The following is a 15147-nucleotide window of genomic DNA, read 5'->3' on the forward strand; positions in this document are numbered from 1 at the left end:
GCTTTCATAGAATTGATACTGTATGAGAGTAATCACTTGTTTCCCATTTGTGCATATATTTGAGTTACTGTCATTTCCTCTCCATTCAGATTTCTGTTAAGGCCCTGCTTAGAGTTGGCACCCTACAACAGTATCACGAGTCTGTTTATCTATCCATCCATATATATGTCAGACCCTTCTATCTATCAATCTATCTATGTCTGTGACATCCATTCCAATTGAAACTCCCTGAAAGGGGTGGCCACAACGACAGAGTCTCCCTGGCTAAAGAACTCCAGTGCCGCTTCTTAAATGTTTCTCACCACCACATGGTGTGTTGTAATACCCTTATGTCATACCTTCAAAGTCAGTATCATGGCAAGGGTCATGGTAATTATCTGCCACACAACTTTTTGAACCAGGTGAGGGATTTCTATGATACATTGTAAATACTTTACATATTACTCACCTGTATATAATGTATCAGACTCAGCCTCAGGGCCATACCTTTAAAGCCAGGGTCACGACTGGGATAGTTTTTCACAGCAAGGGGTCCTTTTTTCTCATAACTTTGGAATCATTGGAGGGATTGTGGTACAGTTTGTGCAGTTCTCAACCACCAGATGATGTGCTGTGAATAATTCTCAGGGTTTTTACTTCAAAATTGAGAGTGCAGTTGGAGTCATAGTTTTCATAGTGAGTCATAGTATTTTTTTGTTTACACCCTTTCACTTTGGAACCACTGGAGAGATTAGGATAACACTACATGTTATACCCACGATCTGCTGATGTGTCATGACCCATCCCCAGTGCTCTTCCTTCAAGATCAGGGTCTCAGTAGGAGCCAAGATATTTTTCTTGTCTACTCCATAACTTTCAAACCAGTGGAGGAACAAAGATTTCCCTCTGCCAGAATGCGTTAAGACCCATCCCTAAAATTGTCCTATCAAGGTCAGGGCAGGGGTCAAGGTATTTTCTTTGTTTTCTCTATGATTTCTGATCCAGTTCTAGGTATCATGTGTTAATGAACAATGCAGTCGTTATGTTTGCAGAAATAATTTGAACAGTCCTTAAAGTATAACAAAAGTTATGGCAGGGCTGTCAGAGATGGCATATATCACTGTTATCACTGTTGCATTTAGTTCTACTTCCCAGTACCTAGAAGAACAACTGTGATTCTTGTTATTTGTTAGTTGCTTCTGGTCTCATATTGTCAACTGAAAATTACTGTTGTACTTTTACTCTTGTGAAATCATAATCTCAGGTGTTGAGATATAAAACACCCTCTTCTGCTCTCTCAACCACGCTCTTTTTATTTCCACACATCTCTCTTACCCTTACGTTACTTACTTGATCAAACCACCTCACACCACACATTGTCCTCAAACATCTCATTTCCAGCACATCCATCCTCCTGCGCACATCTCTATCCATAGCCCACGCCTCGCAACCATACAACATTGTTGGAACCACTAATCCCTCAAACATACCCATTTTTGCTTTCCGAGATAATGTTCTCGACTTCCACACATTTTTCAAGGCTCCCAAAATTTTCGCCCCCTCCCCCACCCTATGATCCACTTCCGCTTCCATGGTTCCATCCGCTGACAGATCCACTCCCAGATATCTAAAACACTTCACTTCCTCCAGTTTTTCTCCATTCAAACTCACCTCCCAATTGACTTGACCCTCACCCCTACTGTACCTAATAACCTTGCTCTTATTCACATTTACTCTCAACTTTCTTCTTCCACACACTTTACCAAACTCAGTCACCAGCTTCTGCAGTTTCTCACATGAATCAGCCACCAGCGCTGTATCATCAGCGAACAACAACTGACTCACTTCCCAAGCTCTCTCATCCCCAACAGACTTCATACTTGCCCCTCTTTCCAGGACTCTTGCATTTACCTCCCTTACAACCCCATCCATAAACAAATTAAACAACCATGGAGACATCACACACCCCTGCCGCAAACCTACATTCACTGAGAACCAATCACTTTCCTCTCTTCCTACACGTACACATGCCTTACATCCTCGATAAAAACTTTTCACTGCTTCTAACAACTTGCCTCCCACACCATATATTCTTAATACCTTCCACAGAGCATCTCTATCAACTCTATCATATGCCTTCTCCAGATCCATAAATGCTACATACAAATCCATTTGCTTTTCTAAGTATTTCTCACATACATTCTTCAAAGCAAACACCTGATCCACACATCCTCTACCACTTCTGAAACCGCACTGCTCTTCCCCAATCTGATGCTCTGTACATGCCTTCACCCTCTCAATCAATACCCTCCCATATAATTTACCAGGAATACTCAACAAACTTATACCTCTGTAATTTGAGCACTCACTCTTATCCCCTTTGCCTTTGTACAATGGCACTATGCACGCATTCCGCCAATCCTCAGGCACCTCACCATGAGTCATACATACATTAAATAACCTTACCAACCAGTCAACAATACAGTCACCCCCTTTCTTAATAAATTCCACTGCAATACCATCCAAACCTGCTGCCTTGCCGGCTTTCATCTTCCGCAAAGCTTTTACTACCTCTTCTCTGTTTACCAAATCATTTTCCCTAACCCTCTCACTTTGCACACCACCTCGACCAAAACACCCTATATCTGCCACTCTGTCATCAGACACATTCAACAAACCTTCAAAATACTCATTCCATCTCCTTCTCACATCACCGCTACTTGTTATCACCTCCCCATTTACGCCCTTCACTGAAGTTCCCATTTGCTCCCTTGTCTTACGCACCCTATTTACCTCCTTCCAGAACATCTTTTTATTCTCCCTAAAATTTACTGATAGTCTCTCACCCCAACTCTCATTTGCCCTTTTTTTCACCTCTTGCACCTTTCTCTTGACCTCCTGTCTCTTTCTTTTATACTTCTCCCACTCAATTGCATTTTTTCCCTGCAAAAATCGTCCAAATGCCTCTCTCTTCTCTTTCACTAATACTCTTACTTCTTCATCCCACCACTCACTACCCTTTCTAAACAGCCCACCTCCCACTCTTCTCATGCCACAAGCATCTTTTGCGCAATCCATCACTGATTCCCTAAATACATCCCATTCCTCCCCCACTCCCCTTACTTCCATTGTTCTCACCTTTTTCCATTCTGTACACAGTCTCTCCTGGTACTTCCCCACACAGGTCTCCTTCCCAAGCTCACTTACTCTCACCACCTTCTTCACCCCAACATTCACTCCTCTTTTCTGAAAACCCATGTTGAGATATATAGAAATTTATTATGAATGAAATGTCTGGAAAGCTTTCTGATATACCAGCCAGTGCTCTCAATAAAGATAGGTAATTATGCAATAAGAAAATTTATTTTACTCCATTTACAAAGATGCTTATATGTCTCAGGTACTTAATGATCGTATAAAATCAAGTAAATTAATGGGAATACTGTCAAGTCAAGAGGCATCTCAGGCAGTAAAGGGACAAGCTTCAAATTTTCCTAATGGTATACCAGAATGTGGGACAGATGCTCTCAGGTTTACTCTCTGCTCATATAATTTCAAGAGTAAGTATGTTTTATTTGTTTTCTCCTAGTGTAAAATTCAAAAAGGTTTCAATCTCTTTGTTATTGTGGTTATTCATATCTTAAAGCACACTATGTCCTGTTTGACCAATATGTTTTGAGACATTATTTTTTTTATTATTGTCATCATTCTTATATGTAATAACCTTGAAGGCATGTACAGAGCTTCAGATTGGGGAGAAGCATTATGGTTTCAGAAGTGGTGGACGATGTGTGGATCAGGTGTTTTCTTTGAAGAATGTGTGAGAAATACTTAGAAAAACAGATGGATTTGTATGTAGCACTTATGGATCTGGAGATGGCATATGATAGGGTTTATAGGGATGCTTTGTAGAAAGTCTTAAGAGTACATAGTGTGGGAGGTTAGCTGCTTGAAGCAGTGAAAAGTTGTTATCAAGGATGTAAGGCATGTGTATGAGTAGGAAGAGAGGAAAGTGATTTGGCTCCCGGTGAACGTCGGTCTGTGGCAGGGGTGTACGATGTCCCCATGGTTGTTTAATTTGTTTATGGGTGGTGTGGTTAGGGAGTTGAATGGAAGACTTTTGGAGAGAGGGGGCAAGTATGCAGTCTGTTGGGGATGAGTGGGTCTGGGAAGTGAGTCAGTTATTGTTCACAGATGACACAGTTCTGGTGGCTGATTCGAGTGAGAAACTGCAGAAGTTGGTTACTGAGTTTGGAAAAGTATGTGAAAGGAGAAAGTAGAGAGTAAATGTGAATAGGAGCAAGGTTATTAGGTTCATCAGGGTTGAGGGACAAGTCAGTTGGGATGTAAGTGTGAATGGAGAAAAAGTGGTGGAAGTGAAGTGTTTTAGATATCTGGGAGTGGGCTTAGCGGTGAATGGAACCATGGAAGCAGAAGTGAGTCATAGGGTGGGGGAGGGGGTGAAGGTTCTGGGAGCAATGAAGAATGTGTGGAAGGAGAGAATATCATCTCAGAGAGCAAAACTGGTTATGGTTGCCAGGCATGGGTTATAGATAGTGTTGTACGGAGGAGGGTGGATGTGTTGGAAATGAAATGTTTGAGGACAATATGTGGTGTGAGGTGGTTTGATTAAGTAATGGAAGGGTAAGAGAGATACATGGAAGAAGAGGGTGTATTGAAATGGTTGGAAATATGGAGAGAATGAGTGAGGAAAGATTGACAAAGAGGATATATGTGTCAGAAGTAGAAGTGTAGGTAACTAAAAGGGGAGTGGGTAGGGGGCTGGAAATCCTTCCCTCCAGTTTTTACTTTTCCAAAAGAAGGAACAGAGAAGGGTGCTCAGTCCTCTGTTCTTAACGCTGCCTCGCTAGCGCGGGAACAGAGAAGGGGCCAAGTGAGGATTTTCCCTCCATTGTTCAGTCCTCTGTTCTTGATGCTGGTTGATTTTACGTTATGTTACAGTCAGTTGCAGTTAGACCATGTACCTAACCAGTTTTGCTACAACTTATTCCTTTATCATTCCTGTTTTCTCATACAAACCTCCTGAATTCTTTATTACAGATCAGCTTCTGAATGTAGATGTTAATCGCATGGAACAAAGCAAGTTTCTGGGAAACAAAATCTGGCAAACAGTCCGATACCTTATATCTGCAATGGAAAAAATACAAAATGGGACTCATTGTGCTTCGCACATTCAATTAGCATACAGGTTTGTAGTTTGAATGTTCAGTGCTGTAGTGCAGTGCTTTAAAAGTTATGTACAGCAGTCTGATATCATAAGCTGAATACCTAAGTCATTTTGTGTAGATCATCAAATTCCTTATTATTAGGCTTCTCATATTCAGTCTGTATAAAAACTTAGTTTATTAGTTTTGATGTAACAGATAAAAGATAGCTGAAGGGTAGCTCTTTTCATGATAAAGAATATTAGGGATTAGGACTGTGAGATTAAGAAAGAAAATCAGTGTAGGGAAAGTAAAAAAAAATTCTGTAATTAAACCCATTCCATGCAGACATGGGAACTGCCACCCCTTCCCCCAGTGTCGTTGGGGGGAACAAAATATGAAAGTCCAAATTTTTGTAAAACACGCTATAGAAAATAAGAAATTCACCCAAGTAACTACCACATAGTGCTCACTGCCGGAAAATCTAGAGTTACAAAGAATAAGCTGTGTGAGTTGAGCGTTGTCAAGTGTTGCAAATAACGAAGAGAGATTGTATGTTTGTAGACAGAATGCCAGCAGTCTACATGTTAGTGAGGCAGAAAGTAAAGACAGCTACCTGGGTCAGAGGGGTGCAATTTGACAACCACTAAAAAGCTGGCTCACTATGCAGATGTCACTACCGCGTCTGATACCCAAGCAGGTAGTACTGGCAGTATACCTCCTGGTCGTTGGCTGCCTACCAACTACTGCCTATGATGGTCCATTTTTCATATGTACACTACCTAGAATATAGAAAGTACCTAACTAAAATTAAAACAGTTTAAAAACGAGCTAAAAACAACTTTGATATGTTTCTGGCCCTATTGGTGGTCAAAAAGGAGCAAAAACAGTTATGCAACACTGTAATTTTTTAAACCTCAAACATATCATGCACTGTTTGAATTCCACTGTCACAATCATACTTGCTCATCGTTTAGATTATTCTTTCCAACACATTATGTGTCATCTGTCAATCCACCATATATCTAAATACAGTTTTTACACCCGGGGGTATGAAGAAATCATAAAACTTCAGGAACAGAGCATGAGATATTGTCAGTGGCTAGCAAATTATTGCTATCATTTTCTTTTGCCTGTATAAATATATCATGGCCCTTGGAAACTTAACAGTTATTATAGCTCCCCTTGTATTGGTTTATCAAAAACTATGTAAACCATGTCCTATATAGAATCAGTATCCCTGGGAAAGCCATATCCTGCTGAAAAAAGGTCGGAATTTTTTTTTATGTTATTGCAGGAAAAGGGATTTTCCTTGGAAGAAATGTAATACTCACAACTTTTTAAAGAATTTTTTTATATTTCCCACATACCGGTATCCACATTCACATAGGATAAATTCTAAAGGCACTGAAGGAGGTTTACAAACATATGCTTCAGTACATGGCAAAGCACATGGAAGATAGGATATTGCATGTAAAATTTTAGACATACTGCATTCCAGACTCTATAACATTCGTATTACTGTTCTGAAATATTTTAGAAATTTGTCTGTCTGTATCTTGTCAATTTTTGGTTCATTGAAAGCAAAATGACGCATGCCTAATCCACCCAAAATTTTTTGCCTACTTGCTGTTACTCATACACATGCCATGACTTGATACCAATGCCAGAATTATCAGAAGTTTCATTTGTGATTGGCAAAACCCCATTTACATTATAAGAGTAAGAACAGAAGTGTTTGGAAAATGGTGTATCCAAATCATTCCATATATTTCTTATCAAGTTGAAGTTCTTCAGAGGTCCTCACACATTCAGCTTAGTGCTTGGTGTACAACCATTTATAACTGCCCTACGTTACTTTTGGCTCAAATACCTGTCATCGGTATATGCAATAGAATATTTTAGAATGCTGAAAGGTTTTCTTTAATGGTTGAAATATTTATTTTTTATTCATAATTACTTCAGATCCAATTTCTATGAAAGAGCCCTGGTTTTACCCAGTACCTCCTTCTAAAGGCTCCTGCAGCCCTAAGTTGCACTACTTCCAGTAGCAGGAAAATGTAAGCCCTTTTAGAGTGAGATATTCTTTGACAAGCCTGTATTCCCAGTGATACAGCCTTGCCAGAAGCGGCTTTTCACTCATGTTGTAACTTCAAGCATGTGGAATCCAGTGACATCTGGCTGAATTACTAAAAGTCTTATTCACTATGTTTTCAGGGATGAACTTGGAGTTATGGACAAGTGGATTCTAAGTCATCTGTCTCGATTAGTATGTGGATCTAATCAACATTTTGAAGCATATGACCTATACCATGTCACGTCTGGTTTCGTAACCTTCTGGTATAATCATTTGTGCGATATTTACCTGGTAAGTGGGATAGATATTTAGCAATGAAATTATGGAAAGAAGAAATTTATGAGATAGACAAGGTTTTTTTATAAGAAACCAGAAGGCATTCAGAAATATGTTGGTGCATTTAGCAAAGACATAGTTTGCTTTTATCCTATCGTCTGGCAGTATGCAGAAAGTCAAAGTGAATGTTGGTAGTTAGAATGTTTGTCATCTATCACCAGTATAAAATTAACCTGCATATTTCATTTCCAACATTTACATCCTTTTCTTTTCTTTAGTGTTCAGGGCCCAGGACTTACATCCAGACAACACTGTCAGGACAGTAATACCTTTAGATATACTCATCTTTACCATAACATACACTGACCATCCCCCCTTCACACTTTGTGATGCCTCCTCTTGCAACCTTTGAATCACTTCAGGCCCCATGGTTTCAGCTGATGTCATGCCCACTGCCAAGTACAAGCTCTACACATAGATATAGTTGTGCTTTTTGAAATAGACTTTCATGCCTTAAGATTTTCTTTTTGGAGCATATCCTATTGCCCACTTGTGGTGATGTTGTATTTCTGGCAGCAGGGTACAGTCCTAAAAGTCTGATGACATTATTTGCCTCCTCAGGTATCCTGTGATATTATGAGAGGAGAGGTGCAAATTTTGCTCACTGTCTTTATTTTTCTGGAAATCTGCTTGTAGACTCATTTTCTTGCTTACAAGCAAGAAATGTGCCTTTTTTTTCATGGGACCTTTTCTTAGGACCCATGGTTAGTGACTAGTAGTAGAATAATATTGTCCTTATGGCAGTTCATCCATTCTCAGTGCTGTATGTTGAAGCCTGAGGGTGAAAGTTGTAGAATTAGGAGAGCAGTAGGCAAAATTTAGGAAAACAGTGGTTGTTGTTGAAATTTTAGGATTGAAAGCTCTTTAAGTAAGCAGTAGGTGTGATGATGAAGTAAGCAAAGACAGCCCCTTTGAAATGGAATCTTAAGTGAAGATTGTAGTTAGAAGTATGAAAGGGGTTAGTGATATAAGGGTTTAGGGAAGAGCTAGTATTGCTGCTGCTGCTTGAGCACTCTCTATCATTGGCCGTAGAGTCAGAGTAACCTGATGATTCTTGGCACCCTGTGATGCCAAAGATTAGAGGTGCTAAGGTCATTGGACTTCACTGTTATCTTCCGATATTTATTAAGAAAAAAGGAAGGGAAGAAATTAATGTGATGTAGAGAAGTGGAAAAATTGAGTAGAGTGGGAGCACAGGGTGGTAAAATCAACCCAGTAGCCAAGAGAGTGGGAGCACAGTGTGGTAGAATTAACTCAGTAGCCTATTATGATATGACAGAAAGTACAACCAGCTCTCCTCACTTGGAGGGTATAAGATAGTCCCAGGCACCACTTCAGCACTCCATTGTTGTGACAGTAATACCACCCCAAGCTCTCCTCACTTGGAGGGTATAAGATAGTCCCAGGCACCACTTCACCACTAGTCCCAGGCACCACTTCAGCACTCCATTGTTGTTACAGTAATACCACCCCAAGCAGTTATTGTCTACAACCTATAAAATGATAATGTGATATATGAAAATTTTCAATTTCCAGGAAAGCATTAAGCCAGTTATGAACTGGGGATCAAATGAAGCAAGATCATCAGCTGTGCAAACCCTCTGGACATGTGTTGATGTTGGCCTCCACGTCCTTTCACCATTCATGCCCTTCTTAACAGAAGAGCTCTATCACAGATTGCCAAGGAACTCCCAGCATTTAGAGAGCATCATGCAGTGCGAATACCCGCAGGCACAACAGGTTAGCGGCAAATTCTGTTGTAGGTATTTTGAATAAAGCAACAACTATCCCATAATACAAGAATAAGCAGTGCTGCTATGTGCCCTGTTACTTTGATTTCAGAATCTGCTAAGACCAATTTTGGGGAATGGTATCAGTTACTCTTATCCTCCTTTGATTGATATTTTGTAATGGCTGGAATGAAAGGTTTTGAGAGAGCTACTCATAAACTTATAATACCGATATATTTTCAACCATATAACTTTCACTTACAACTTATATAACTCACCTAAAATGAGTGAAAACACAGACTCTGGAAAAGCAACATTGGCAGACTGCCCTGTGTGGTCGGTCAGCTGGTATTTATATTTCTTCGTTTTGTCTGAGGTTTCCAGTTGATAGCAACATGGGGGAATTAAGGATGCACCTCAAGGTACCGGAGGAATTATTGAATATCAAGGTGAAGGCAAATACTTTTAAACAACCTGAGGATAAATTCAGACTTCAATATTTTTTATTGCTTCACAGCAGAAGGGTCAACAGACTATGGCAACATTACAGTGCTTTTTATGTTCTGTTTGTCAACTATTAATTATTGGAGTTAAGTAGATAGGCTGAAATGTCATGAACTAATCCTCTTCTATGTTCAGAAATTTGTTTGTCTGACCCAGAACCCATTTCTTTTAACTTTTCAGTGGTTGTGCTGGAGAGACCAGGTTGTGGAAGAAAAAGTTCAGAGTTTACTTCAGGTTGCTTCAGCATTCCGTGCACTCAAAACAAGCTATAACATTACACAGAACAAAATACAAGGTAATGAAAATATGATTCCATGGTTCCTTTTGTGGTATTTTTCCTTTGATTTCAATAGTATTGACTTGATAATTTCACTGTCTTCGTATTTGAAAAACCACCTTTATTTCTCTATATATTTTTCATTATATCTCCCGTCAAACAGCTTGTCACAGAGGTCTGAACTTTTATCTTTTTAAATCAGGAATGGTGCATATGTTTACTCGTATTGAAAAAATTACAGTTAACTTTATACAGTTATGATGAATTACAATGTGTTTATTGTTTTAGAAAGCTAATTACTTCAGATTCTCTTAAACAGTTTTGCAAGACCCATCTTCTTAAAAGAGAGAGGGAGAAAAATCACTAGCTGAGGGCATTACCCATATTAAGGACAAGCTTCATAGGAAAATGAAATGTCAGACATTCTTCAAGTAATGATGAACCATCCTTGTAAGGGGAGACAGATTGTAGGAGTCCTTAAAAACACAGGCAGGTAATGAGTTGAACCATCTGTATGCAAGACATGCAAAACAATCAGAGAGTGGCATGATACAGGCAAAGCAGCCACTTAAGAGTAAAAATCAGAATAACATCAAAAAGTAAGAGAGACAATGCATCAAAGAGAGTGAGGTTTAAGATGAGAAGTGAGTGAATGCAGGTTGATTAGGTAACTTTTTTTTGATTGAAATGTCAAGAAGCAAAGTGAAAGAAATGGTACCTTATGAGTAACAGATCACTCATTTGCGCATCCTGAGAAGCTGCTCATAGAAGAAATGCATTTGGTATTTTAAACAAAATCATTCCTCTATTGGAGACAGACTTTGTCATTTACATACGTTTTTACTATCATTAACTCTGCTCCTATTTCTATTTGGTGAATCAAATGCAAACAGTCTTTTTAATAAGGATTAATATTACTGACCTGGGGACTTTTAACTGCAACTCTGCAGGCTTGCAGGGACCAGAAACACCTTGAGGTAGTCTGGCTTCTGCACTGCTCTTAAGATATTGTAGGTGTTTGAGTGTTACTACAGTTTTACGGAATAAAATCGGAGAGATTTAAGTGACGTAATTATTTTTAAGTTTCAAAATGTTTTCTCAATTAATTTTGGTGTGGCCCTAGGCCTTCAGACAGCTTGCAAGTGTCTCAGCCAGTGACTTACTCAAAATAAAAGTGTGAATCTCACCCATTATACTGATATGAAAGTGAGATATATCTGCAACAAGTGGCAGAAAGTTTACAATTCCCGTATGAATTTTTTCTAAGAGTAGATATGAATTTGACATAAATCATATTACACTGCTGGCTTGATTATTCATTACGAGATAAGATAGCTCTCGATGAAACTGAAATAACGCAACAAATGGAATTATAAGTATTTTGTGAGATTCCTCGAGCACACTATAACTAAGTAAGCTCAGAATATTAGAAATAACTGGGCATGCAACAAAGTCCACTACAACTTCAGAAATTCCTTTGAGGGGTTCTTTGTAGCAAGGCACCATTTCACATGGGTAATTTATGGTGTTAGCAGTGGTTGTGTATGCTGTTTGGCCAAGATTAGCATGAAGATCTCAGGTCAGTGAACTGATTAGTGTTTTGACAAGGCTTCTACCATATATCATAAGACTAATTTCATTATTGTTATACTTGATCACCCATCCACACAAATATACATACACACATATACATGTACATATACATACATGTACGTACACATATCAACACATATACCTACACAGACATATATATATACATGTATACAGATGTACATATTCATACTTGCTTGCCTTCATCCATTCCCAGCACCACCCTGCCCCACAGGAAACAGCATTGCCATGGATGTAAGGAAGAGTTATTCCCAGACTTATACCAAAAATGAAATGCATACAGTTGTTCTTTTACCACAAATGTGATGGTTAATTTGAAGCCATTTAATGCAGCATTTACTTTCAGGTAGTGTTGTTAGTTCAGATAAAGATGTGACTGCTGTACTGAGGGAAGACTTGCAAGTTGTAAAAACACTGGGTCGTATACATTCAGTGATGATAATTGACGGCCCTGCAGTACCTCCAGCCACTGCAGCAGTATCAACAGTCTCAGATGCAACTTCTGTATACCTTCATCTAGAGGCAAGTTCTCCCAAACTGTGTTTATGAATAGGTCAGGAACTTTCATCATGATAAGATGAACATCAGTTTTTTGGTGATAGAATGTTATGTAAAAGATAGGTTGAACATATAGATTTACACACCTTAGGTTGTATATAATTTATAAATTTATCTCAGTTGCATTTAACCGTAGGTACTTCAGTTGAAATTGAATGACAATTTGTATGTGAAAAATCTTTGACCTTTATTTGAAGTCTTAAGCTTTTTTTCTTTTTGTTTATCCAGTTTTGGTGATGCTACATTGTGTCTTCATCTAGCATAATAATGTTCAATGTTTTTCATTTACAAAGTGTAAGTTATTAGCAGATTAGGGCCCTCATCTTGTAACTCTATTGGAGGGGTATCACACCTTCCCTCAGCATTACTGCACCCTCCCATCTTGGCCTCCACACCCCCCCATTCCACCAGGTGCACTCACACTCAACAATTAAAAATTCTCCTGAAATGTTTTCACTCTAGTAGCCAGCAATTTTTATTCTGCTGAGGAAGTGGAAGAATTGTTGGCAACTGTTGTGGTGTATATGGCAGCTCCTTAGACATCTACAACTGTGTATGAAACTCGAGTTATTTGTCTTGCATCTGGCAGCATCTTTACTGTGAATACATAGGATGGATAGACAGACAAGGGTGTATTTGTTCTGTGTAGATTTTGACTTTTTGTTTTATTCTGTAGGGAGTCATTGATCCCAAAATGGAACTGATGCGCTTGAGAAAGAAACTAAGCAAGCTACAGAAGGAAGAAAATAAGGTGGCTAGAATAGTTTCCACTCCTGGATATGCAGCAAAGTCACCAGCACACATTCAGGAAGCTCATCATAAAAAGGTAAGATTCATTCATTTAAAGTGCACTCCAGTAACAAGTTCAAAAGAAACAGTTGCTATTGTTGTTTATTGAGAGAATTAAGGCTGAAATGTGGTGACGACCATTCTGTCGTGTTTGAAATATCATTCAGGAACAGAAGAAAAGATTCCTTTCCCAGGAATTTTTTTATTCTTTGATTTAAAGATGATAATAAAAGTTGTTTGAAATGTCATTAAGGAACAGAAGAAAAGATTCCTTTCCCAGGAATTTTTATATTCTTTGATTTCAAAATTTGCTTAGTAACCTTTAAATGATAGCTTCCACATATCTAGGACCAGTGTGCATATCATGCCATATGATTCTCATACATGGGAATGTACCTGGGTCTAGAAATATTAAGCAAATTATCACTTTATTGGAAGGAGCTATTTGGAAGATTCATATTTGAATATTCCTCTAAGTCTCACTCGTCTCTTCCTGATGCAACCTCACTTAAGTGGGAAACTGCAGTTATGAAAGAAAAGGTATATATAGAGATGTCTACTACACCCTGGATGTCCTTGGTGTACCAGTTAGAACTGCTGGCCATGAAGTAGTCATAGGCTACCCAGAGTCAGCCATATAGTTTTGAATCCTGGTTGTGGAAGATGTCAGTCTTCAGTCAACCCACCTGGGTACGTGACTTAAGCTAGGTTATATTTAGTGTCTGTAAAAAACCTAGTCTTCCTCCCCTTCTGCAATGACATACCCCCATCATCTGCAGATGATGGGGTATGGAATTAGCATGTTCCTGAAATGTTCTAGATCAGTGTTTTGGATGCATAGGGTTTTGATCTGAATGAGGTATTGCAGGAAGCAGCCACCCAGAAGTGAAATTCCCAAATTTAAGTGGCAGCCAAGAAGAGTAAAGAACACAGTTCTCCTCACGTATTTTTGTTTAAAAAACACCATCACTAAATTTACTTGTGATTCTTAAGGTTAACACATAAACGTTTACAAGTAAGGAGGAAATTTTGGAGTTAGACTATGGATTAAATGTTACTGTATTTCTATGGTAACACTGAATGAATTCTGGCAAGGTAGTGTGAAAATTTACAAGAATGGGAATCAGTAATTTATATATAATAGTGAAGACACACTGATAAATTAAATATAAAGTTTTCAAAATTTTAAGTTAATAAAAGCAAGTAATCAGAATACAAGTATCTGGGGTATTTTTCTCTAAAAGTGTGTTTTCCTCTTAATATACCTTTGTCCTTGTTTGAGCAGAGTCAACCAATTAATGTTTCATAATACTCAGTTAGCCCCTTTATTATGACTAGCTGTTCCATTGTAGTACTTACTTAAGACTAACTAAAGCTGTTCCTTTTCAGTTGGCCTCCTTAAGAAGCGAGCTAAAACAAATAAAAGCCCTCATCCTTAGTTTAGAGGAGATGTAGCAAATTCCATCTTAGTTTAGCATTATATAATGCTATACTATGAATTGATGTACATTTGTAGATTATCTGTTGCAATAAATTTTTATTGGGAGTTGGTATCACTGGTTTCCTAGTTATTATGAGTGCTTTATAAAATCATTAAGCACATGACTCTTCAAAACAGCATGATGGTAAACGGTAAGTTTCTCAAGACATGATGGCACAATTATGCACTTCTACAAAAATTACAGCATCATAGAGAGCTAACAATCTTACATAACACCCCTTATGAATTTTAAATATTCAGATAAGTCTTCCCACCCTTGGTATTCAAGTTAAGCATAATATCATGCATGACATTATGCATGAATGTTGACCTTATGGTTTTCATGGTAATATTTGGTGGCTCTTTTCCCCAGACCAAACTGACAGGTGATTTTAGCATCTATTTCTAAATAAGGTTAAGGTGATCATGTTCATAATAATTTCCCAGGTTTACAATAATGCAAACAGGTCTTCATGTTTCATATTAATTTTTGAAGAGTAAAATGCATTTTTTTTGTCATATGCATGTCAATATCAAATTTTTTTCACTTTTATTAGTAAGCAAACAAGTTTGATATGCTTTATTTCTCACTAGTAGGCAATACTAACATTTTACTTTACATATTTACTCAAAACATGAAT

The 15147-nt window shown here is 38.3% G+C and overlaps 1 protein-coding gene across 1 annotated transcript in view; it reads left to right on the top strand.

The window, feature by feature from the left end:
* The window catches only part of LOC139756356 (valine--tRNA ligase-like), a 38375-nt gene extending 23803 nt beyond the window's left edge, over positions 1–14572 (top strand). Inside the window, 8 exon segments of the mRNA XM_071675722.1 lie at positions 3380–3539; positions 5041–5188; positions 7362–7512; positions 9094–9297; positions 9972–10086; positions 12026–12205; positions 12918–13063; positions 14416–14572. Coding sequence (XP_071531823.1) covers positions 3380–3539; positions 5041–5188; positions 7362–7512; positions 9094–9297; positions 9972–10086; positions 12026–12205; positions 12918–13063; positions 14416–14481 — 1170 coding nt within the window. The 3' untranslated portion in view covers positions 14482–14572.
* The last annotated feature ends 575 nt before the right edge of the window (positions 14573–15147 follow it).

The sequence above is a fragment of the Panulirus ornatus genome, chromosome 21 (genome assembly GCF_036320965.1).
Source record: "Panulirus ornatus isolate Po-2019 chromosome 21, ASM3632096v1, whole genome shotgun sequence".
NCBI lineage: Eukaryota > Metazoa > Arthropoda > Malacostraca > Decapoda > Palinuridae > Panulirus > Panulirus ornatus.